Below are 27,673 nucleotides of genomic sequence, written 5' to 3'. Positions count from 1 at the left end.
CAAACAACTACAAGTAACATCGCTGTCATGATAACAAACAGACACAAAAACATTCACACACATCACATGCAGGGACACGGAAAAGATTTACTTTTGAATTTATTCAATTTGCTGAGTTTTGATAGATCCCATGACTCGGCATTAGCGGAAGAAGAAGGCCAACATTTCATGCCAATAATGGTAAGCAGGTTGCCATGCCGAGATGGCTTTCATAGCAAATCCGTAAGTACGACATTACATTACTGATATAACATGAAGTAGTATGCCACAATACTTTATCATGTAAATGTGTGCTAATAAGGTAAGTGCGTGCACGCAACGGTCTTGACCGCCGCACGCACGCTTTTCACTTGAGTGTGACAATTTGCATACCGATGCAAATGAGATCGCCAGAGCGTGCAGCTGGTCGCTCGTCATTGGTCAGTTTCCCGACCGTTGCGAAGGTCTGAATGTCGTGAAAATTGCACTCATGTTTGTCAATATTTTGCTTGTTTATAGACATAAGATATGACCAATCATCACAAAATGTACTCAGATGGCAACTTTGATGTATGTAGTCCCACAAAATATAATTCATTTTTAACATAGGCATCGTATTGTTGGTGAAATTCTAAGTTTAAAAATGCGTATTCATTTCACTCTCTCAGCCCGAGTATACTCGGGACCAGTCCACAGCCTGGAAAACGTCAGCCCGAGTATACTCGGGACATGTCCTAAACGGGTTAATAAAAAGAATATTATTACTACAGGAAACGAAGTTCTTTGTATCATTTGCCAGGAATCACGGAGATGCCATACTGATATTTCATCAAATGACGATGTAGGATTTGGTTACAGTTCGCCATTCCAAAGGTTCTTTTCTTACTTAAGTACGTTAATCCGAAGGCTCCTTATACCGAAGTCTCGCCATTCCCGGGATTCCGATGGTTTGTTTGTCTGAAGGTTCGCACTTCCGAAGAATCATTCCGAAAGTTCATAATTTAGATCAAAATAATATATTGTTCATTTTCCGAAGGTCCGTTGATCTGAAAATGAAATGAGGTTCGTCATTCTGAACGTTAATTATAAATCAAAAAATGAGAACGGTTCACTATTCAGAATCCGAAAGTGAATTAAGTTTGTTAATAAAAAAAATATGAGAAAGGTTACTTATTTCAAAGATTTATTTATCTTATAAGACGATTATAAGGATTGCAATTTTTAAGTTGTGTAAAGGTACTCACCTTTTTCCACCATGGATTAACGATTCTTTTTGTAATGTTCCAATTAACGAACGTTTTGAACTCCTATCATTTTCGGACTAACGAACCGTATAAGAACTAGAGATTGTAATTTGTCATTACTGACAAATTAAGATGATCCGATTTTTTTTTTTCAATCAATAATTCGAGGTCTGATCGCAATAGGCATGACCATACAGGTTTCATCTGTGTTTAGAGACATTGGCCGTGTGATGTTTGGATTCTCATTTAGGAAAGGGAGTCATATCTGTCATCGTTGGTACCAACTTCTGTATACACTAGATAACGAAGATACAGCAACAAATACATACTTTAGGCATGACCATACAGGTTTCATCTGTGTTTAGGGACATTCGCCGTGTAATGTTTGGAATCTCATTTAGAAAAGCGAGTCAGACCTGCCATCTTTGGTACCAAATTCCGTATACACTGTAACGAAGATACAGAATGAAGTATATTTGACCATTGACCCCACTTTGCACAGCCAGGATGGCATCTAAGCAAAAAGTGGTTATTTCGTAAAATGATTCTTGTAACATGGTCTTTGCGTGTGCAAAATATGGGAAAGATAGGGCATGTATTCACCAAGATACAGGATAAAACATTTATGACCTTTGACCCTAATGTACATACCCAAGATGGTGCCCGATCAAGTAGTTGTTATTTTATGAAATAATGTACGTGACATGAACTAAACATGTGCAAAATATTAAAGTGAAAACAACATTTTCTGAAAGCATAACTCTCACTCTTACCACTTTCCAAACATCTCATCAGTTTGACGGGGAGAAGGTATGAAATTAGTGCATTGACGCTACCCATTTTTTTCAAATGCGATTTTCTCGGAATTGTGTTTTTGCGCTGCGCGGCGGTTTTCGTCGGTTCGCCGTATCACCGACGATATAGTACAGAGCATACCATTTTAAGAGGAATTCAAAGTGTATTTGATGAAAATCGGGTTTGGAATGACTGAAACGTTGAAAAACAAAGTAAAACAAAGCGATCGTAATAAAATGTGGGTCCCACGTTTTATTAGAATCACACTTTTTTGGATATCTCAGCCATTTCAAAACCAATTTCCATCAAATAAACGTTGAATTCCTCAAAGAATTACATGCTCTTTCATATTTCATAAGATGTTTCTCATTATCTGACCAAAAAAATGTTAGAAACCTGAAATTAGGTCTGAACCAAAACTGTACGATCCCTTTAAAGTGTCGAGAACATTTAATTTGAAAACTAGCACAACTCTACTTGTATGTAAAATAAACTGTAATTTTATTCAAATGACAGATTAGGGCACCGTTTGATGAAAGTTGCCAGTTATGACATCTTGTTAGTCTCTATTAATTTCAATAAAACCATGGGTTCTGCTTGATTGATAAGCTCGAGTCACTGACTTGTTACCATGGACCTGCTTTGATTGACCTACAACGGTTGGTAATTGTGTGGAACTGACAGCTTGTCAGGACTGATAACTTTCATAAAACCGTGCCCGGATCCTATCAGAAACTATGGCTTTATATCGAAGGGTCCCTCGCTAATGTTAAGGGAATATGAATTGCAGTGAAATCACCTCTCCTTTTCTTATGTTTATCGTCTAATATGTTATAATGGTAGAAGATGACAAGCCAAAAGAGTAAATGATGACAGTGTAAGAGAAAGGTGCATTAATGTAGGGCCTACATGAGCTTAGTCTTCTGATATGGTGTCGTGAACTTATGGAAAAATTACAACGGGTGTGTGGTAACATTCGGGGTGGGGGAGGGAGGGTTGTCCAGTGGGTAATTATCAGGAGGTGGCGGGGGGGGGGGGGTCGGTGTATGGTTATGGGGAGGGGGGAGGGTATCTCGGGGTGGTAATCCGGATGGTAGTTATCCTGGGGGTAGTTATCGGGGGGGGGGGGGAGTTATCCGGGTGGTACTAGTAGTTATCGGGGGGGGGGTAGTTACCCAGGGGGAGTTTTCCGGGGGTAGATATCCAGGGGGTACGGGGGGGGGGTAGTTAACTGGGGGGTAGTTCTCCGGGGGGTAGTTATCCAGGGGTAGTTATCCGGGTGGTAGTTATCGGGGGGGGGGGGGTATCCGGGGGGGTAGTCATCCAGGGGGTAGTTACCCAGGGGGTAGTTATCCGGGGGGTAGATGTCCTAGGGGTAATTGCCCTTGGGGGTAGTTGCCCTAGGAGGTTAGATGACCGGGTGGTAGTTGTCGTAGGGGGTAATGGCCCTGGGGGGTGATTGCCCTAGGAGGGTAGTTGTCCGGGGGGTAGTTGCCCTAGGGGGGAATAGACCTGGGGGTAACTATCCGGGTGATAGTTATCCGGAGAGTAGTTGCCCAGGGGGTAAGTGCCCGGATACGACGAAAAATAAATCTACTGAATTCGAAAGACCTTGGTAAACAGCATGGTATTAGTTGATACCTAAATTAAAGAATAAGACAAAGAGGCACATTTCTTTTATCGATGTCATGTCCACCTAATTGCGGAATTGCCCCTTAGTATTTTCTTTTCACCCTCTTAAAATACTGCATAGCTCGAATCAATATCACACGCTGGATTACCTGACATCTCCGCTGATGTATCACAAGCCTACGCCAAGAGTATCTGTACCATGCCAAACCTTAAGACTCTGAAGTTATTTGGTGTCAGGATAGCAGACGAGTTCTTTGCCGCCCTTGCCAAAACAGCGTCAGACGCAAGGGTATCTCACTTTGCATTACAATTTGTGTTTTTCTCCATTGTAATTCCATACACTTAACAAAGGAACAAATTTCTGTGTTTTCTTACGTTTTTAGCAAAAAAAAAAAAAAACACACACACACAATGTTTGTTAAGTTTGTCTGTGGTACAAAGACTTTTTTATTCTTTCCAACAGATAATACTCTAATTAAGTCATAAAGGTTGATGGTAAAATATGAGAGATTGCATATCACATGATTATGTGTCTTTTCTGTTTTCTTTTTCTAGGTAGGCACTTTAATGACCTCTTACTTGTGTCTTTTCACCCTCTTTCTGGACTACATAGCTGGAATCAATAACACACGCTGGATTACCTGACATCTCTGCTGATGTATCACAAGCCTACGCCAAGAGTATCTGTACCATGCCAAACCTTAAGACTCTGGAGCTATGTGGTGTCAGGATAGCAGACGAGTTCTTTGCCGCCCTTGCCAAAACAGTGTCAGACGCAAGGGTACGTCACATTGCATTACAGTTTGTTTTTCTCCACTAAAATGCCATGCATTTAACAATGGAGCAAATTTCTGTGTAATCTTATGTTCTTAGCAGAAAAAAGAAAACGCAATGTTTAATAAGGTTGTCTGCGGTACAAAGACTTTTTTATTCTTTCCAACGTATGATACTCTAATAAAGTAATAAAGGTTGATGTTACAACCTGACATATTGCTTATCACATGATTATGTGTCTTTTTTTTTTCAGATAGGCACTTACATTAGCTGTTACTTGTGCCTTCTTTTCACGTTCTTACTGTACTACATCGCCTGAATCATTAACACACGCTTGAGAACCTTACAAGCTTGCGGTAAAAATCTGAAATATTACTTATCACCTGACTATGTGTCTTATGTGTGTGTGTTTTATTTTGATTGCTTTTTTTCTCTGGAGGCACTTAAATGAGTTCTTAATTGCGTATACTTCTCACCGTCTTACTGTACTACATAGTTGGAATCAATAAAACACGATGGAGGACCTGACATCTCGGCTGCTGCATCACAAGCCTACGCCAAAAGTATCTGTACCATGCCAAACCTTAAGACCCTGGAGCTAGGTGATGTCAGGATAGCAGACGAGTTCTTTATCGCCCTCGCCGAAGCAGCATCAGGAGCAAGGGTATCTCACATTGCATTACAGTTTGTTTATATCCAATGTAATGTCGTACATTGAAAAAAAGAGCAGAGTTCTGTGTTATCACTTGTTCATAGTAGAGAAAATCCAATGTTTGATAAGGTTGTCCGTGTTTCAAAGACTTTATCAGTCTTTACAGCAGAAGCTGAAAGTTTCTTTGACATTAAGGCATGACAGGCTGTTGGCTCTTCGTTTTACAGCTAAACCTTTATTTCGTGGTAGTCTCTGATGAAAATCGACAAGGCGAACCTTGTATAGCCTAACAATTGTCCTGCATGACATTACGCAATAATTCTCCCATCTTAAATTATTTTGTTTCATTTGCATATCTGTATTGGTTAACATGTGACATACCCTTATAAAAAGATAAAGTTTGTAGTTGAATCCTGAAAGACTGCTTGTCTCATGACTTTGTGGCTTGTGTGCTCGTTTGTTTGATTGTTTGTTTGTTTTGCCTTCTTTTCTGGGGAGGCACTTAATGATTTCTTACTTGTGTCTTCTTTACACCCTCTTACTGTACGCATAGCTGGAATCAATGATACTCTTTGGAAGACCTGACATACGGGCTGCTGTGTCACAAGCCCACGCCAAGAGTATCGGTACCATTCGAAACAGTAAGAACCCGGAGCTAGGTAATGAAGAAGACGAGTTCTTTGCCGCCCTCGCCGAAACAGCATCAAGAGTAAGGGTATATCACATTGCATTATTGTTTGTTTCTCTCCATTGTAATGTCATACACTGAAAAATAGAGCAGAGTTCTGTGTTTATTATTTTATGTTCATATCACGAAAAAAATCAATGTTGACAAGGTTCTCCGTGATACAAAGACTTTTTTAGTCTTTCCAACAGAATTTGAAAGTTTCTTTGACATAGAGGCGTAAAGGGCTCTGGTTCTTTCTGTTACCAATGAACCATTTTCTGTCCCTTGTATTTTCTGAAAAAAAAGAAGAAATCGACAAGGTGAATCATGTATATCCTCACTGGTCTTGTTCGTTTTTCCGAAGGTTCATTATTTCGGAGATTCGTTAATCCGAAACACACAAATTCCCTGTACCTAGAGGTAAGTTAATCCAAAAATGAAAAAAGGTTCGTTAATCCGAACATTTGTGGCGTTATTACGAAGGTTCGTTACTCCGAAGGTTTGTTGATCCGAAATGTGATGAGGATTGTTATTCTGAAGGTTTATTTATCTGAAAATGAAATAAGATTCGTTATTCCGAAGGTTCGTTAATCCGAAAATGAAACATATCTTGGTATCCCAAAGGTCATTTACAGACCCTATTGCATTTCGCATCAACGAACCTTCGGAATAACTAACCTTTGTTTTTTCGCATTAACGAACCTTCGGAATAACGAACTCTATTTCATTTTCGGATAAACGAGCCTTCGGAATGGCGAACCTTACTTCATTTTTCGGATTAACGAACCTTCGGAATAACGAATCTTCGGAATAAAGAACCTTCGCCACAACGAACCATCGGACTAAAGAACCTTTGGAATAACGAACCTTTGGAATAACGAGCTGTAACCAGCATCACAATCATCCTGTATACCATTCCACAAGAAATATCCCTTCATCTTGCTCTTGTATCATTTGTATGGTGTTTGTGTTAATTCCAGACAGATACACTGTAGCTTATCACATGATCATAATCATGAAATGTGTGTTTTTGTTTTCTGTGGAGGCACGAAAATTAATTTTTACTTGTGTCTCTTTTGAACCTCTTACTGTGCTGCATAGTCGGAATCAATAAGACACGATGGAGGAAATGACATTTCGGTTGCTGCATCAGAAGCCTACGCCAAGAGTATCTGTACAATGCCAAACCTCGAGACTCTGGAGCTAGGTGATGGCAGGATAGCAGACGAGTTCTTTGTCGCCCTCGCCGAATCAGCATCAAGAGCAAGGGTATCTCAGATTGCATGACTGTTTATTTATCTCCATTGTAATGTCATACACTGAAAAATAGAGCAGAGTTCTGTGTTTATATCCTATGTTTATAGCACGAAAAAAAAAAACAAACAATGTTGATAAGGTTCTCCGTGATACAAAAACTTTTTTAGTCTTTCCAGCAAAAGCTGAAAGTTTCCTTGACATAAAGGATTGACGGGCTGTGGTTCTTCCTGTAACAACTAAATCATGTCTGTCCTTTGTATTTTCTGAAAAAAAATATACCAGGCGAATCATGTATAGCCTCACAAATATCCTGGACGCCGTTACACAATTATCATTTCATCTTACATTAGTTTGCATCATTTGCTTATCTGTTATGGTTTACAGGTGACATACTCTGATAAAGAATAAAGAGATAAAACTTGTACTTAAATTCTGACAGACTGCTTATCTCATGATTATGTGACTCTTGTGTGTGTGTGTGTGTGTGTGTGTGTGTTTGTCTTCTTTTCTGGGGAGGCACTTAATTATTTCTTACTTGTGTCTTCTTTACACTGCATAGCTGGAATCAATAACACACTTTGGAGATAATGACATCTCGGCTGCTGCATCACAAGCCTACGCCAAGAGTATCTGTACCATGCCAAACCTTAAGACTCTCGAGCTAAACAGAGTCATGTTAGCAGACGGGTTCTTTGTCGCCCTCGCCGAATCAGCATCAGGAGCAAAGGTATCTCACATTGCATTACAGTTTATTTATCTCCAAGGTAATGTAATACACTGAACAAAGAGCAGAATTCTGTGTTATCTAATGTTTATAGTAAAAAAAATACAATCTTTGATAAGGCTGTCCTTGCTACAAGGCCTCTTCTAGTCTCTCCAACAGAAGCTGAAAGATTCTTTGACATAAAGGCATAGCGGGCTGTACACACTAAAAAAAAATGGTTCACTCTTGCACCTTTTAAGGGTGCAAAGTGATGTCACTCTGGAGGCTCCCTTTAGGTGTTATCTTGCACCCTCAAAAAATGGGTGCAAAAGTTGCACCGTGCGTAAGGGTATAATCTTGCACCCTATGGGTGCACCTTTACACCTCCAGAGAGGGTGCAAAGTTGAACCCATTGAGGGTGAGAAAGTTGTTCCCTTGGGTGCATCTTTCCATCCACACTATGTGGTGCTAAGTTGCACCTTTTCTTGAGGGTGCGATCTTGCACCCTTTACCTTTCGGCGCAACTTTGCACCCTTTCTTGCCTTTAATTTTGGTGCAACTTTGCACCCTTTCGTGAGGGTGCAAAGAAGCACCCAATGTTCCAAGATTGTACCCTCTCTTGAGGGTGCCATTTTGTGCCTCATATGTAGGTTTAATGTTGCACCTATGTGGTGTTATTTGATCCATGACAGCTGCAAAATTGCTTCTTTAAAGGAGCTAGTCAGCGTCACTGCCTGCTCCTTTAGAGGGGCAATATTGCCCAGTAATCTCAATTGCACCTTGAGATTACTGGGCAGTATTGCGCCTTTGAAGGAGCAGGCAGTGACACTGACTGGCTCTTTTAAAGAAGCAATTTTGCAGCTGCAGTCATGGATCAAATAAACACCACATAGGTGTAACATTATAAGATGTATCAAATAAACACCACATAGGTGTAACATTATAAGATGTATATACTAACATCACATAACCGGGAACAACTTAGTTTCCTAACTACTGTAAACCTTGAATAGTGCAAACTGATGTAAGCCTAATTGCTCAGTATATCAAACTAATGTTGTTGTTGCAATCTGCAAAGTAAATAGGATTAGTGTAATTTGGATCCTGTGAATCACGAAATGTGTGTATGTGTGTGGAATTTGTGCGTTTTGAAAATGTTAATGTGGAAGTTAACTTAGTTGTGTTTGAATGATATACTGAAACCAAACAACCAATTACCTTTCCAATTAGGTGAGCACTAACACTATCTTTTACTAAAACAAACCCTCTAGGCAAGAGTATACATCTGCATGAAGGAAGAAGTAAAATATGTGAACGTGCATCACAAAACGAACAAAAAGTCGCACACACTGATTTTGAGTGAGGACTGAAAATAAGTGAAATGGGTCAACCATCCGATCTTGACGTTTTCATACACTCAGAAAAACCTGGAATTGTTACGCTCATCCCGCGGTATTTACACTGTCACTACGCTCTCCCCGTTTGAACTACGATTCAAAATAGGTCAATCGTGATGGGGAGATGGAGAAGAAATTTTGAACAGGTTAAATATTTCTTCCCGATCTGTAATATTGCCCGATCCATGCAACCCCGTCACTCAAACGCTGCTGCTACGATGCACCCGATCCCCGTACACTTTTGCCGCGCTCTCTCCTGATCTGACAGATTGAATAGATCGGGTGCAGATCATGATACATGAGGTAGAACGGGAATAAAATCACATGTGGTGCACTTATAGGAATATTGTGAGCTGGTCCATTATAACTGATTATCGGTGTTTTGGTACCTCGTTGTGAATAGTACTACTTCCATTGCAAAAGACAGTATCTACGAATAGCCATAAGTCTCTTCACTTGAAATAAAACAATACGGGAACACTTTCCAGCTACTAACTGGGGGCCCCTTAAAGAATACAAATAACTGCATGGGTTTGGTGTCTTGGGTATCTCAGCTGTTACTTCCACTGTCAAGGAAATTAGCCATTCATGACTCTTTTCACCTAAAAACTCTCAATTTATATGGGGTGGGCTATACCTGTCAAGGGCCCTGCACAGCATAATATAGGTTTTCCGGGCCTATTTCGTACCTCTTTCAATCCAATTCCTTATTGCTGCATTCAATTTAGAAAAAAAAAAAAGCCTAGATGGCATGGTATTTCAATTTCATGCTACAGTTTCGGGCTACTGTCTGGGGCCCCGTGCAGGATAAAATATCTTGCATTGGTGTTTTGGATATCTCTGATGGGTACTAAATTAGCCCTGACCCTTTTCAGCTGAATAAAATCGATGTGGGGGTTAGGGCACTTTAGGGCTACTGTATTACAGCTTATTAATACAATAAATCAAGCTGTAGATGATAAAGGATATGCGTTAACTGTGTTTATTGATTTAATCAAAACATGTAATGTTATAGGTCATTCTATCCTGTTACAGAAATTATGTTATTACGGTGTAAGTGGTACTAGATTAGAATTATTTTCAAGTTATCTTAAAAATTAACAAATATTAATGGTGTCCCATCTAGACTTGAAGAGTTTGTTCGCAAAAACGGATAGGTCCATTTTTGACGGTTTTAAAGTACGGTTACTGTCATTAAGTACAATATGATAGTTTTTAAATGATATATCGGTCACTACATATAAGGTACATTTTTTTTTTTAAGTTATATGGTCAAAATAAACATACATTTTCTTATTATTCTTTTTATTTTTCTTGACCTTAAATCGCAAATATCTCCATTAGGGAAATATGGACTTATCCATTTTTGCAAACAAACTCTTTACTTAAATAAATTGTGGTAGTCTATTCTTGGGCTTCTTCTTTTTTATTGCATGTACATGATTTGCTGCATTCAACATACTTATGTGATCGTGCATCACAAAGCGAACAAAAAGTCGCACCCCTTGATCGTACGTGAGGACTCAGAAAAGTGAAACGGGTCACCCAAGTCAATGCAGAGACTCCAACTCTCCCGTTTTCGACGGGAGATCTCCCGCCGAAAGCCCATTTTTGCACAATCTCCCGTTCTCCCGTTTGAGATTTGATTTCTCCCGCCCTGGCTCTGTGTCTCCCGGTGGAAAGGATTTCTTACTTATCAAAAAAAAAAAAAAGTAAGCCTTAGGTAGCACCAGAGAACATCTAGAATCCTAGGAACTTCGCACACATCAACTTGGAGTCTCCCGTTTACTAGGGGTTTCGGGCGGGAGAATCTCCAGATCAGAAGGTGCTTGGGGTTGGAGTCTCTGTCAATGTTAAGTTTTTTTTTTTTCATATTTTCTTAAAGAGATACCCTTCTTTTACATTATTCTGAAGTTTGGGATCATAAAATGAATGGGGAAAGTGGATCTTTAGCAGTTTTTCTACAACCCTTTTCGTAGAGTATTGAGGTCAGGTGTGTCTTAGAGGCCCCTTTTCATTTCTTGATTAAACCCTTTGTACACTCTTCACTTCCAAGTCTGATAACTATGGAAGGGATAGCGCTACTGCTTTGAAAGTTGGCATTAATCATGGACAAGCATGCTCATGCTCATGCTCAAAGAATGCTCAATTTCATTTTAATCTGATAATTCCTTCATTGTTGTTACTCCAGTGGTTTACATCCTGTTTTTTGTCCCATTCAACACACAGCGAGCCTGGTTTGGTAAAGATTAAACGCTTGAATAGACAGAGCCTCTTTTCTCGGTTCATACTTTCCAGAGTGTGTGCTTTCTTTCCAATATTAAGATAATTATGTTAGAAGAGTCCATTTCAATTGAGCTATATATCATTTTAAAGCTTAGAGTCTGCTCCTTCACAATCTGCCCTTAACTAAAAATCGCTGTCTGAAAACTTTTTGTTTGTTTTGTGATGCAGGGTCACATATGATATTGAATGGGAAAAGAGGCTGTGAGGTACAAAGGCTATTTAAGTGCCTAATCTAAAAAAAAATGATGTAAACCATTCTAGAAAAAAACAATGAAGGGGTTATCAGATTAAACTGAAATTAAGCATGCTTGCTAACCACATTCTTTTCATAATAAATCTTCACTTTCAAAGGAGTAGCATTATATTCTAAAAATTAATTAGATTTGAATGTGAAGAGTGTGCAAAGAATTTCAAGAAATTAAAAGGAGCCTCTAAAAAAACCTGTTTGCACTACTTTAAGAAAAAAGGGGTTGTGGAAAAATTGCTGAAAACCCCCTTTCCCATCAATTTATGATCTCAAACTTAGGGATAATGTAGAAGAAGAATATCTCTTTCAGGAAATTTGGAAAAATCAAAACTGACTCGGTTGACCTGTTTCACCTTTCTCGAGTCCTCACATAAAGTCAAGGGATGAAACGTTTTGCTTTCTTTGTGATGCGCGGTCACTATATTGTTTGCAGATGACACAAGTGTATTTTGTAGAAAGCTCAGATCCACAGACATTGCTTTATAATATGAATGTTCAACTTCATTGTATAAGCAATTGGATGTCGGTAAGCAAATTGATTTTAAATGTTGATTAGACTTATTATATGTGACCGTGCAACTCAAAACGAACATAAAGTCGCACACACTGATTTTGCGTGAGGACTGAAAATAAGTGAAATGGGTCAACCTAGCCGAACTTGACTTTTTCATATTTTCTGAAAGAGCGAGTCTCCTTTTACATAATGCTAAAATTTGGTATCATAAAACGGGCAGGAAAGTGTGTTTTTTTAGCAGTTTATCTTGAACATTTTTGGTAGAATAGTGTGATAAGGTGTGTCTTAAGAATCCGTTTTTCATTTCTGAAAATCCTTGTCCACGCTCTTCACTTTCAACTCTAATAACTTTTGAAAGGATAGTGCTACTGCTTTGAAAGTTGGCACTAATTATGGACAGAACTGCCCCCCCAAGGAAAAACGCAGTATCTACATCCAGCTCCATTTCTAAACAACCGAGATATTGACCATTTTATCTTTTTGCCAAAGCCCCTGGAAAATATACTCTTTTGAAAAATTCCTTCATTGTGGAATTTTAGTCTATCTAGCTACCAATTTTCCTGGAAAATATCATTTTGTGTTTTTGTTTTGCTTTTCAGTTATTGATGAAAATGTAGATACTTTGGGGAAACCCCACGCAATTGACTGATTTCCCCAAGGAAAAACGCAGTATCTACAATGGAACGAATTTCCCCAAGGAAAAACGCAGTATCTACAGCGGAATGACTAGGATTAATCTTCTGCCATAATTATGTATGCATGTACACATCATTGTTCAAGTATTCTCTGGCCCTGGGGGATGCATCCTCCATCCCCCCCCCCCCATTTATGCCCTGTAGGCTTCATAAGATTATTAAATAACAGATCGTTCTTGGAACGATTTGCTTAAAAGTGTATCCCAGACCGATCTTGCTGTAGGCCTAACGTTACGTCGATACGTGTTTAATATGAAGGTTGCCAGGGCTGTAATGTGATGCTACATGGCCTAGCCACTAACTAGCATCTAGAATACTAGATCTACATCTGTACAGTCTAGGTTACAGTCTGTCTGGACCAAACTAAATATAAAATCGGATGTCTGGACCTAGATCGATCTAGACTAGGTCTAGTTTTTATATCGTTTATTCTAGGCTGGCTACGTAGCAGGCTACACGAGTCTACCGCCTCAGGCTATACATGCACGATGCTCACAGAAAAAAAAATAGCCTAACGTTAGAAATAGAACTGCAGAAGGTTTAAGCCCTACACGAGCCAGGACTCTTTGATTAGAAAAAAAAAAACATCTAGAACCGGTCTAGAATGAAGTGACATCCGCTCTCTAGGCCTATTCCTTCTGGATTTAACCTAAGTTTAACGTCATGTAAATTTGTAATGTAACTTTTTTTACTTGTAAGTTATGTAGCATGCAGCATGGGATCATGCATGCATTTTACGCAACCCAGTCTCACTAACCGGTTAGGGTCTAGACACTGTCTAGATCCGATAAGAATTAAAATACAACTTATTCTTAACTTTCTCTATTTCGTCTATTTACCGTGGGTACCTATTTTCCCCATGGACCCTAATCTATAGTATTGTCAACTCTGTAATTTTAAGACATAAGTATGGTATGGAGTAGATAATTGAACATTGACACTTCACTACTGACACTAGACTTAGGATTCTAAAAAGTGGTTAAGTTTTAGACTTCTTACTACAGGCCTGCCCTAGAGTAGGCCTATTCAAGTCCTACACTTGTTAGATCTTTCTTTAGACTTTCGGAATACGGACCCTGAAAGTTCTGATTAACGTTAAGTCTAACATTAGAAAAGAGACGCAAGACTCAAACGTTAGGCATAGCCTACTGTCTAGACAAGTCTAAAAGACTTAGGCCTAGACTTAGTTAGATCTAAGGGAGGGTGTAACATGTTACATAACCTGACGTTTATCCGATACAACACACAAAGATCTATTGCCTTTCGAAGAAACTTTCGGATTCGGAGCCTGAGGAATTTTGACAAGGGTCTAGGCCTAACAAAGTTACTTCACAACAAGTTATAGTACGGATAATGTTCATCATTGAGGTAGAGTATGAAAGAATAAAGCTGATCGTTTATCACACGAAGCGAAGTAAACACAAATGTATGCATTTGTGTTTACCTCGCTTCGTGTGACAAACATGCATTGTGTTTACTTCGCTTCGTGTGACAAACAATCAGCTTTATTCTTTCAATATTGAAATAGCTTTGAATAACTTACTCATTATCTGCAGATAGATTTTTCTTGAGGGCTAGGCTCACGAGTAATTTTCCCCAAGACAACATTTTGTTTTATTCCAAGTACACACTCCCACTGTATGCTGACTAGCCGGGCCCTGTGCTGACTGCTGCACAGCATCAGTGCAGCTAACTGCTGCAAGCTGTCAGTGTTGCGTTGTATTGTTTAATGTGCACTCGGTTAGTCTTAATCACACACTGTGTTTTATATTAGGATCACGATCTCATCAAAATATTTACTAATCAGTATTGTTTCGGTTAGATATTTTGAACATTATGTCTTATTATTGAGCAAGTATATCTAAAGAAAGTAATTTACGTTCAAATTACAGAACAACCGGCAAAGTATTCACATATATAAATAACAGTGTCTGGTAATTAAGACTAGCTTTGTAGATACTGCGTTTTTCCTTGGGGAAATATTCATCATGTAGATACTGCGTTTTTCCTTGGGGAAAGTGCAAGTTGAGTGTAGATACTGCGTTTGGCAGTTACGGAAAAGTGGCTTTCTAAACATTTTTTCAAAAATCTGAATATGTCATATGAAGAAGGATTGCCCACTGACTATATTTATGCAAAAAAGTGAAAATCGCCAAAAATGTTAGATACTGCGTTTTTCCTTGGGGGGGGGGGGAGAATGTGTTAACCCGTTTAGGACGGTTTGCTTTGGCGAGCGAACACCCCCACAGACGGAAAGGTTTTCCAAAATCGAGCCCGAAGTGAGGGTTACTAAGGGGGTGTGACTTACGGTCACGCTTTACCCAATCATCAAATTGCCGTGTATGCGGTGTAGGAATCCGCTTTCTGATTGGATGAATAACGACCGCTCATGAATAATAATGTCGCTTCCCTTCGCTATCTGGGTTCGCGCGCGCGGTTTGAACTTCACGTACTGTACGAACGCCAATTTACGTTCCTCGTCAACTCCAATGAATAGCGTCTTTTATTATTGGGCACCAGGATATGCCGAGGGTGTCGCAAATTTCTACTACATTATTGTCTTGAATTTACTGATTCATGGAGGCAATCTTTTATTGAAACTGTAATCCGTTGATCACAAGCCTTCAAAGTCTTTCAATGAAAAGCGATCGATCGGAGGATTATGTGTACAGGCTTGCGTATTTCCATTTACACGACTATAAGTCACGGCGAGTAAATATCGTATTGTGGCGATATCAAAAGCACACGAACCCACTCTTGACTAACTGTTGTTCACAAAATTCCTTACCATAGCTAGTCAAGAAAATTTTGGAAAGAGAAGGAAGTTTATTCATTGTATACAACGTTTGAAAATCTGTAACACCTTGTTTGTCCCCGCTACTTGTATCCATATACAAAGCTCGCATGTCTGTAACAGAAGCACGTGGCTTTATTTCAACACTAGGCAAACCATCAACAATGTAATATCACAAGTAGAATTGGTGGTACTGATTTATCAAAGTCGAATTTCGTAATAGAATAACGTCCGCTTGAGTTTATTTCTTGGTTCTGTTTCAGTAATTCCCATAAAGTTGACAAGAGCCTGGAATGTTTAATATTCAAATAAATCTTTGCATCTTTCTAACTCTTTGAGACGACTAAATATGCATAATCCACGCTTGCGCGGTACCTGTCATCCCCTGAAGAAGTCTGTATAAAGAAGTTTGCTTCCTGAAATTATCAATCGTGACTACCTACAAATTTCGATTATGCAACTTATAATAGGTTTTCATGGGATGCATAAAAGAGATCACCGAGTGGATTTGTGAGTTTATTATCGGGGTTTGATGCTGCCATTTTTCTGTGCGATCTTACGATTCCCTTACAACTTCAACGTAATGTCGGGAAAATGTTATTCACTATGGCCGGAATTCTCAAAGGTGGAATAACTTTATTACACCCTTATTCCGCCGATTTATTACGCCTCTTATGCAAATCAGTCGCTCGTGACGTAATTGACGCGATTTATTCCCCGGAATCTATTGTCAAAGGTGGAATAACTTATTCCCCGGAATAACTATTCCGCGGAATAGTTATTCCAGCTTTGAGAATTCGGGCCACTGTATCAAGTGAAATGAGATTTCACACAGTGATACAAGACATATATTTAATTATTATAAAAAGTAATCACCAACCTAAATGAGTATCGCTATTTCTTACATAGGAAAAAAAAAACTAAGAATAAAACACCGGTCCGGTTCAAGCCAGTTGACAGAACATGTATGAACTCTTCAGATGAAACATGGGAGTCTATACGGTGAGAAGAAAAAAAAAAAAGGAGAGAAAATTAGGCTGGTCATCTAAATTTTGTTTGATGGACGGTAGATAATCTGAAAAGATTTTTGCAAACGTAATGTAAAATTATACAAGATGAGGTTTGCCTAAAACCTGTGTTTTGGTAATATCTTTCTATGTTTTATATAATATGTATACATATGTATATATATATGTGTATATATATATATATATATAATTGAAAGAAATTGGACTGAGGCGGGACGTTGCTCTCGATATGACATATAATATATATATATGCTGATAAGGTAGTCCACGTGTCGGCAAGATAAAAAGATAAGTAACAAAGCTGCTGCAACAATGTTCATGCTGTATTCACCAACGGTTTATTTCTTCACACAAATTTTCGAGCGTCTCGCCGCCCTTTCTCAAGGGTTGATACTATATATATATATATATATATATATATATATATATATATATATATATACACATATATAAATTTTATGGGCAGAGTATCTTGGAGAAGAGATCATCACCATCAATGATAATATTGAATCTACAGGTTTGTATATGGGAATGAAGAAGGGGATAGCTGGAAAGGAAGGTGATCAGATGTAATGAGATAAAATGAAGGAGCACTAATTGAGACAAAAATGTATTACAAAGGAAGAGCAAAACAGCAAAAAAGGGCAAAAGGGTACAACATTATGCAAAGATTTTGCAGTCATTTTTTGTGTACGTTTGCCTTCCAATTTCGTAGTTACGTAATTCAAAATAGCCTACAAAAAAGAAAAAAAGATAGCGCCATGAAGATGTTCATTCAACCTCGTTTGCCTTTCACTATGTCCTATCACTTCAAAAAATGTAGCATTAGCACAATTCAAATTAGAATGCCCATCGAGAATTCAGATTCGCATCAATGTGAGAGAGCGTCTTTTCAAACAGGGTCGCAGGTGAGCATTTCCGAGTTCGTCGGAGAAGTTCATTCATATGAGAAACAAAAAGGTTGGCCACCCGGCAGCTGATAGAAGAAGGCGACATGACCATGGGAGAACGGCGAGCAGATGCCACCGAAGCTTGAAGATCTAAAATCATGACATCACTTCAGAAAATAACGAAAAGACGATATGTTTGTTGAAATAAACGACATTTCTCCCGACATTCTTCGATCTCTCATAACAGACGGTTAATTTTGCTGAAATGATCTTCTCTTATGTCATGAGTGCAAATCAATAAGCATAATGCATAAAGGAAACGAGCATTTGCTGCAATCGTTTATGAATATGAAAATGCTGCAATGCGATTTCACGAAGTCTAAAGGAATGAATGCAAGTAGGTCTACCTAAATACAGAGATGTATAATGTAATTATTAAAAAAAAAAATACGCAGCCACGATAAGTGCATAAACCACTTCAAAAGCAGCATGAAAATATTTGATCACATCAGTATATGAGATGGACAAGAACATTTCATGCTTTTATTGCTCGAAATTCCTTGCTCCTAAACAAAGTAGAATGTTCAATTGAAGCGACGGGTTATCACATCTCCGTCTCTCGCAAAACCGAATCACCACTTCACAAATTTGGAGTGCTTTCTACAAATGTAAATAAAAAAGTTTATTTTTTTAAGGTATGAGTTACCATATTCTACTGATTATAAATCGATTGAGCTACAAAACGGTAGTGTGTTGCTAAAACCATTGTAACTCAATGATCGCGAAATCATTTGACTTGTGAACTTCCGAAAGAGATGGACTGAAAAATCCAGACTTCTAAACGTATAAATAATTGTCAGAGCGACTATAGCCGAAAATTAGCATATTATGAAGAATTCATACAAAACTAGAACCAAAAAAGACTAAACAGTCGACATCACCATTGTCGGTATCGTCGTAATACGGGATGTAATTTTATTTTGACTGCCTCTTTGAAATGCTGCAAACATCAAATACTGAACATCATAATTTTTATTTGTGAATTCTAAGCGTATGAGAGAGAGAGAAAAAAAAAAACTTCTGCCGTATGTCTTGTTTCTCGCTTTATTGCAGCGTATGTCATTGTCGAAGTTTAAATTCTGTAATACATGTTCGTAACATGTACATGAGAACTTGCACATTCGATTCCCAACAACCATAAAATCATTGGGGTCCGTAAAAGCGGTTACGTAATACATACGAAGCACATCACTATAATGCATTCTATGGACCGGTGCAGAAAAAAGAGACTGTCTGTAATCGGCCTTTGAACTTCTCTATTATGCTCATAATCCCCGACTTTTCAGATGGCGTCTACGAGTGCGTCTAGGAATGTTTTTGTATCAACATCCTGTCTATTCATGGAGGTACAATGTAACCTGATACTCTGGCCACCTGGTCTATTCAAAGCGTTCTTGCCTATAAAACGCGCACATGTTACGCTGTGTTTCACCATGATGAATATAATAGACCCCATAGTGGCAATATCGGTTCTTGCATTGTATCAAAATGATGACTATGATACAGTATATCCTCTATTTGGTTCGTTGGCCGAGTAGATTTTTTAAACGATCTTATAACATAATCACGCTGTCATTCATAAGTATGAAAGAGAGAAAAAAAGCTTCAAGCAACATCGAAGTTGAGTTTCTCAAACGAATCTTCCATTTGAGTTTGTTTCTTGGTTTTGTTTCAACAATTTTCATAATGTTGACAAGAGCCTGATGGGATGTTCAATATTCAATTGCATCTTTCTTGCAATCTTTGACAGCTAATGGTGACTAAACCTGCGAACTCATGCATTTTTGTATAAAGACGTTTGCTTTCTGAAATTATCCATCATGACTGCCTCCAGATTTCGACCATAATTATATGACTTAGGTTTCCATGGGATGAATAAAGGAGATCAACGAGCGCATTTGTAAGTTTACTGTCGGGTTTTATGTTGCAAATTTTATGTGCAATCATGATTCCCTTACAACTCTACCGTAATAGCGGGAAGGTATTGTTCACTGCACATCACTTGACATTAAATGTTACACAGTGATATGATAATCATCAGCAAACGGGATAGATTATTGTTGCATATATATATATATATATAATTCTATAAAACACCTGTTCAAGTCAGTTGATGGAACATTTATGAGCTCTTTCGATCTGCAAACGAAACATCGGAGTCTATGCGATAAGAAGAAAGATTGAGAGATAGAGAGAGAAAAAAATAGGCTGGTCTTCTAAAATTAGTTCCATGGACGGTAATCTGAACACACTCTTGCAAACGAAATGAAATATTATACACGGCTAGGTTTGCCTATAATCTGTGTTATGGTGATATTTTATTAGATTATATATAATAATACGGGCAAAGTATCTTGGAAAAGTGATCGCCACCATCAATGGGGATATTCAATCTAGACGATTAATTGTAGATGATGGGAATGAAGAAGTAGATATTTGAAAGGAAAGTAATGAGATACAATGAGATAAAACGAAGGAGCACTAATCGAGGCAAATATATTACAAACGAAGAGCAAAACGGCATATTCGAGTGTTCAAAATGGTTCAACATTATGCAAAGATTTTGCAGTCATTTTTTTGTGTGTGAACGTTTGTCTTCTAATTTCACAGTTAGGTAATTCAAAATCGCCTACAAAAAAAAGAAAAAAAAAAGATAGCGCAGTGAAGATGTTCATTCAATCTCAGTTTCCTTTCACTATATCCTATCACTTCAAAAAACGTAGCCTTAACACAATTCAAATTAGAATGTCCACTGAGAATTCAGATTCGTCTCAATGTGAGAGAGCGTCTTTTCAAACAGGGTCGCAGGTGAGCATTCCCGAGTTCGACGGAGAAGTTCATTCAATTTAGCAACAAAAAAGGTTGGCCATCCGGCAGCTGTAGATGAAGCCGACATGATCATGGAAGTATGGCAAGCACATGCCACACAGGCTTGAAGGCCTAAAGTATTACATCACTTCAGAAAATAAGGAAAAGACGATATTTTTTTGTTGAAATAAACGACATTTCTCCCGGCATTCTTTGATATCTCATAACAGACGGCTAATTTTGCTAAAATGGTCTTCTCTTATGTCATGAGTGTAAATCAATATTTGTTTTATTGTGTATACCAGTTATCCCCCGATAAAAGACAAAAACAAAAATGAAGTACTAACAATCTCATTCAATAAGCATAATGTATAAAGGAAGCGAGCATTTGCTGCAATCGTTTATGAATATGAAAATGCCGCAATGCGATTTTACGAAGTCTAATGGCATGAATGAATGTAGGCATACCTAAATGCAGAGATATACGTAGATATATTAAAATATACACAGGCACGATAAGTGCATAAATTACTTCAATAGCAGCATGAAAAAAAGTGATTACATCGATAAACATGAGATAAGACAAGAACATTTCATGCTTTTATTGTCCGAAATACCTTGCTCCTAAACAAAGTGTTCATTTGAAGCGATGTGGTTATCACATCTCCGTCTGTCGCAAAATTGAATCACCACTTCGCAAATTTGGAGCGCTTTCTACAAAGAAAAAAAAAGAAAAAAAAATCGTTTTTTTCGGTATAAGTTGTCATATTTGACAGATTATAAATGGATTGAACTCAATGATCGAAAAAAAAAATTGACTCGTGAACTTACGAAAAAAGTGGACTGAAAACACCTCAGACTTCTACATGTATAAATAATTGACAGAGCGACTATAGCCGAAAATTAGCATATTATGAGGAATTCATACAGAACTAGAACAAAAAAGACTAAACAGTCGACATCAACATCGTCGGTATCATTGTAATATGGGATATTATTTTATTTTGACTGCTTCTTTGAAATGCTGCAAACATCAAATACCGAACATCATAATTATATCTACAATTTTTGGCGAATGCTAAGCGTATAAGAGAAAAAAAGTATGCCATATGTCTTGTTTACTCGCTTTATTGCAGCGTATTTCGTTGTCGAAGTTTAAATTCTATACATATATGTTGGTAACAACCACATGAGAACTTGCACATTCGCTTCCCAACAACCATAAAATCATTGGGGTCCGTAAAAGCGGTTACGTAATACATACGAAGCACATCACTATAATGCATTCTATGGACCGGTGCAGAAAAAAGAGACTGTCTGTAATCGGCCTTTGAACTTCTCTATTATGCTCATAATCCCCCACTTTTCAGATGGCGTCTACGAGCGCGTCTAGGAATGTTTTTGTATCAACATCCCGTCTATTCAAGGAGGTACAATGTAACCTGATACTCTGGCCACCTGGTCTATTCAAAGTATTCTTGCCTAAAACACGCGCATATATTAGGCTGTGTTTTACCATGATGAACATATAGGACCCCATAGTGGCAATATCAGCTCTTGCGTTGTATGAATATTATACAGTAAATCCTCTATTTGGTTCGTTGGCCAAGTAGATTTTTTGAACGATCTTATAGCATAATCAGGCTGTCATTCATAGGTATGACAGAAAAGAAAAGAAAAAACTTCAAGCATCATCAAAGTTGAGTTTCGCAGACCAATCTTTCATTTGAGTTTGTTTCTTGGTTTTGTTTCAGCAATTATATTTTTCGTAATATTGACAAGAGCCTGATGGGATGTACAATATTCAAATAAATCACTGCATCTTTCTTGCTGTTTTTGACAACTATTGATGACTAAATCTGAAAAATCCATGCTCTTGCGGTACCTGCCATCCACACTGAAGTTTTTGTGTATAAAGAAGTTTGCTTTCTGAAATTATCCATCATGACTGCCTACAGATATGACTTAGGTTTCCATGAGATGAATAAAAGATATCAACGAGCGCATTTGTGATTTTACTGTTGGGGTTTAACTGCTGCCAATTTTACTAGTGCAATCTTACGATTGACTTATAACTCTATCGTACTACCGGGAAGATATTGCTCATTACGACTCACATGAAATAAGATTTCACACAGTGATATGACATAAGTTATTCATCATATGATAAAAAGTCATCACTAACAGGAAAGATGATAGTTTTGATGAATATGTATATTTGATATAACATTTATGAGGTCTTCCGGTCTTCAGGCGAAACATTGGAGTCTATGCGAAAAGAAGAAAGATTGAGAGATAGAGAGAGAAAAAAAAAATAGGCTGGTCTTCTAAATTACGTTTGATGGATGTAATCCGAACACTCTTTTGCAAACGAAATGTAATATTATACACAGCTTGGTTTGCCTGTAAAATTTGTGTTATGGTAACATCTTTTTAGGTTGTGTGTATATATATTCGTAATACAGGCAAAGTATCTTCGAGAAGTGATCGTCACCATCAATGATAATATTCCATCCACACATTTGTAGTTATGATAATGAAGAATTGGATTACGCATCTTTTTAGGTTGTGTGTATATATTCATAATACAGGCAAAGCATCTTCGAGAAGTGATCGTCACCATCAATGATAATATTCCATCCACACATTTGTAGATGATAATGAAGAATTGGATTACGGGAAAGAGAGGGAGAGAGGTGGAAAGGGGGGGGGGGAGAGAAATATGGTGGTCTTCTAAATTTTGTTTGGTGGATGGCAATCCGATCACACTTTTGTAATTGAAATGTAATGTTACACACGGCTAGGTTTGCCTGTCTGTGTTATGAATGGTAATATCTAACGGGCAAAATATCTGAGAAGTGACCGCCACCATCACTGATAATAACCAATCTATACGTTTGTAGACGGGAATGAAGTGGATAGCTGGAAAAGAAAGTAATGAAATATAATGAGATAGAATGAAGGAGCACTAATCGAAGCAAATGTATCATAAAGGAAAAGCAAAATGGCAAACTTGAGTTTACAAAATGGTACATTATGCAAAGATTTTGCAGAGGGTTTTTTTTTTTTTTTTGCATATGTTTGTCTTTCAATTTCATAGTTAGGTAATTCATAATCGCCAACAAAAATATAGTTTCATGAAGATGATCATTCGGCTTTGTTTTCCTTTCGGTATATCCTATCACTTCAAAAATGTAGCATGAACATACTTCAATTTAGAATGCTAATCGAGAACTCACATTCGTCTCTATGTGAGAGAGGGTTTTTTTTTTTTTTTTTTCAAACAGAGTCGCAGGGAGCATTTCCGAGTTCGTCGGAGAAGTTCATTCAATTTAGCAACAAAAGGTTGGCCACATGGAAGCTGAAGAAGTCGGCATGACCATGGAAGAATGGCAAGCACATGCCACACAGACTTGAAGGCCTAACATCGTTACATCACTTCAAAAAATAAGGAAAAGACAACATGTTTGTTGAAATTACACCATTTCTCCCGACATTCTTCGATCTCTCATAGCAGAGGGCTAATTCCCCTGAAATGATCTTCTCTTCTGTCAAGAGTGTAAATCAATATTAATTTCATTGTGTATACCAATGATCCCCCGATAAAAGACAGAAAATAAAGTACTTTTCTCATTCAATATGCATGATGCATAAGGCAAACGAGCATTTGCTGCAATCGTTTATAAATATGAAAATGCTTCAACGCGATTTCATGAAGTCTATAATTCGATTGAAAGCATGTACCTAAATGCAGAGGTAGATAGAGAGAAGACACATGCACAATAAGTGCTTAAACCACTTTGGTGATAGCATTAAAACATTAATTACATAAAATAAAGAGAAGAGCATTTCGTACTTTTATTGCTCGAAATACCTTACTCCCAAAAGTCGAGTGCTACAATTGAAGCGCTCCATAATCACATCTCCGTCATTCGCAGAATTGAATGACCGCTTGGCAAATTTTGAGCGTTTTCTACAAATTTGAATGAAAAATAGATTTTTTTCTCGGCATGAGTTGTCATATCCGATTGACTGAAAATGGATTGAACTACAACCAGTGGCGTTTGGCTAAAATCCTTGCAACTCAATGATAGCAAAATCATTTTGACTTATGAACTTACTAAAGAAATGGACTAAAAAACCAAGATTTCTAAACGTTTAAATAATTTGTCGAGCGACTGCAGGCAAAAATAAGCATATCATAAAGAATTCATACAAAAAATAGAATACAGACTAAACAGTCGAAATCACCATTGTCACTATCAACGTAATATGGGATATAATTTTATCTAATATACTTTTTTGAACTGCTGCAAATACCAAACACCGATTTTTTTTTTTCACAGACAATTTCTCGCAAATGCTATAAACGTATTTCTCGCAAATGCTATAAACGTATGAGAGAAAACTTGTGCCATGTGTCTTGTTTATTCGCTTTATTGCAGCGCATTTCGTTGTTGTATTTTAATTTTTTATAATAAATTGATGTTTGGAACATGTCCATGAGAACTTGCACATTCAATTCCCAACAACCATAAAGTTATGGTTCCATATACATACGAAGCACATCGCTAACATCCATTCTATATGGACCGGTACAGAAGCGAAAAGACTGTCGGTAATCGACGTTTGACCTTCTCTATTAGTATGCTCATAATCCCCTGCCCTTTTAGATTGCGTCTATAATACGAGAGGGTCTATCTAGGAATGTTTTTGTATCTGCATCCTGTCTATTCATAAATATACAATGTAACCTGATACTCTTGCCAGCTGGTCTATTTAAAATATTCTCGCCCATAACACGTGCACATGTGACGCTGTGTTACGCCATGATGAATATACGACTTCGATGAAGTAGCACAATCGACAGCGTTGTTTGCAGTACATCCCCTATATACTCGGTTTGTTCTTGGCCAAGTGGTTTCTTTTTTTAAACGATTTTATAACATAATCAGAATATTATTCATGACGGTAAAACTCTTCAAACAACTACAAGTAACATCGCTGTCATGATAACAAACAGACACAAAAACATTCACACACATCACATGCAGGGACACGCAAAAGATTTACTTTTGAATTTATTCAATTTGCCGAGTTTTGGTAAATCCCAGGACTCGGTAGCGGAAGAAGAAGGCCAATATTTCATGCCAATAATGGTAAGCAGGTTGCCATGCCGAGATGGCTTTCATAGAAAATCCATAAGTACGACATTACATTACTGATATAACACGAAGTAGTATGCCACAATACTTTATCATGTAAATGTGTGCTAATAAGGTAGGTGCGTGCACGCAACGGTCTTGACCGCCGCACGCACGCTTTTCACTTGAGTGTGGCAATTTGCATACCGATGCAAATGAGATCGCCAGAGCGTGCGGCTGGTCGCTCGTCATTGGTCAGTTTCCCGACCGTTGCGAAGGTCTGAATGTCGTGAAAATTGCACTCATGTTTGTCAATATTTTGCTTGTTTATAGACATAAGATATGACCAATCATCACAAAATGTACGCAGATGGCAACTTTGATGTATGTAGTCCCACAAAATATAAATCATTTTTAACATAGGCATCGTATTGTTGGTGAAATTCTAAGTTTAAAAATGCGTGTTCATTTCACTCTCTCAGCCCGAGTATACTCGGGACCAGTCCACAGCCTGGAAAACGTCAGCCCGAGTATACTCGGGACACGTCCTAAACGGGTTAATGAGGCATGCTTAATTTCAGTTTAATCTGATAACCCCTTCATTGTTGTTACTCTGGTGGTTTATTTCCAGTTTTTTTGTCCCATTCATCGCACAGCCAGCACGGTTTGGTAAAGATTAAGCGCTTGAATAGACACTGTACTTCAGAGCCTCTTTTCTCACTTCACACTTTTCCTGAGTTTGTGCTTTCTTTCTAGTACTTAGATAGGTTAAGAGAGTCCATTTGATTTGAGTTACACATCATTTTAAAGCTTAAAGTCTGCTCTTTCAGAATATGGTCTTAACTAAAAATTCATGTATGGCGACTTTTTGTTTGTTTTGAGGTGCAGGGTCACATATATTAATTGGAACGAGAACTAAGCATGATAGTAATTTGAATTTGATGTAATATTTTTAGGTGTTTTTATAGGTGATAAATTGTGTTGAAATGTTCATTTTAGTCATGTATGTTCAACTATATCGAAAAATATTGATGCTCTGTCGAAATTACAATTTCTTCTACAAACATTTTAAAAGATTTGTATTTTTGTTTTGTTTTATCTAACATAAATCTTGTAGTATTGTTTGGGGTTTTACTACAAAGAAAATGTTGAACGTATTCATAAATTACAGAAACGTAGTATTCATTTCATTACCCACTCTTCTATTAGCTCCTAGTAAGTTACTATTTTTTTAAAGATGGAAATTTTACCGATTCAAGAATTTATTTCTTTGGAAAGTATGATTTTCATGTTTAAAGTTTGAAATAATGTTCTTTCTAAAGTAAGTCAATCCATTTTTTTTCCATTCACAGTTACAATACCACGAATCCCTAAAATATTCACACACCATTAAACCGAACTGTAAAAACTCTATCTTCCATATTTCACCATGGTTCTATTCTTTGGAATACCCTCCTCCCTTTTATTAAGAGAAGTAAAACTTTAAGTCAATTTAAAAGGTTTAAAAAATACAAAAACATGTTTTAAATGAAATGTGCTTGCAACTATGAGTATAAAAATATGTTTTTGATGAAATTGGCTTGTAACTATGAGTATACTTTCTTTCCACCTCTGCCTCCTTTTTTATCTTTTCATTGTATATTCCACCTTAGTTTTATCAATTTAATTTAATCTATTATGGTTTACATCTGACAAACTCTGTTAAAGTAATAAAGCGTTTGGTTAAAACCTGACAGATTGCTTAATTATCACATCATTATGTTACTTGTGGTTTGTTTGTTTGTTTTTTTTTTTGTTGTTGTTGTTTTTTTTCGGGGGGCACACGGATATGTGTTCTTACTTGTGTCTTCTTCTCACCCTCTTACTGTGCTGCATAGTTGAAATCAATCAAATACAATGGGGGACCTGACATCTCGGTCGATGCATCACAAGCCTACGCCAAGAGTATCTGTGCCATGTCAAATCTTGAGACTCTTTGGCTATATCGTGTGACGATAGCAGACGAGTTCTTTGTCGCCCTCGCCGAATCAGCATCAAGAGCAAGAGTATCTCACATTGCACTACAGTTTGTTTATCTCTAATGTAATATCATACACCAAACAAAAGA

At 37.7% G+C, this 27,673-nt stretch overlaps 1 protein-coding gene across 1 annotated transcript in view; it reads left to right on the top strand.

The window, feature by feature from the left end:
* Nucleotides 1-27,673, top strand: part of LOC140226687 (uncharacterized) — an 86,781-nt gene that overhangs the window by 27,140 nt on the left and 31,968 nt on the right. The window contains exons 4-9 of the mRNA XM_072307127.1: nt 3,772-3,939; nt 4,264-4,431; nt 4,921-5,088; nt 6,845-7,012; nt 7,560-7,727; nt 27,444-27,611. Of these exons, the coding sequence (XP_072163228.1) occupies nt 3,772-3,939; nt 4,264-4,431; nt 4,921-5,088; nt 6,845-7,012; nt 7,560-7,727; nt 27,444-27,611 (1,008 nt within the window). The remainder of the gene's footprint in view (nt 1-3,771; nt 3,940-4,263; nt 4,432-4,920; nt 5,089-6,844; nt 7,013-7,559; nt 7,728-27,443; nt 27,612-27,673) is intronic.

Source organism: Diadema setosum, chromosome 3 (assembly GCF_964275005.1).
Source record: "Diadema setosum chromosome 3, eeDiaSeto1, whole genome shotgun sequence".
Taxonomy (NCBI): Eukaryota; Metazoa; Echinodermata; class Echinoidea; order Diadematoida; family Diadematidae; genus Diadema; species Diadema setosum.
The sequence above is the reverse complement of the archived record's forward strand: the minus strand, read 5'-3'. Positions and strand labels throughout refer to the sequence as shown.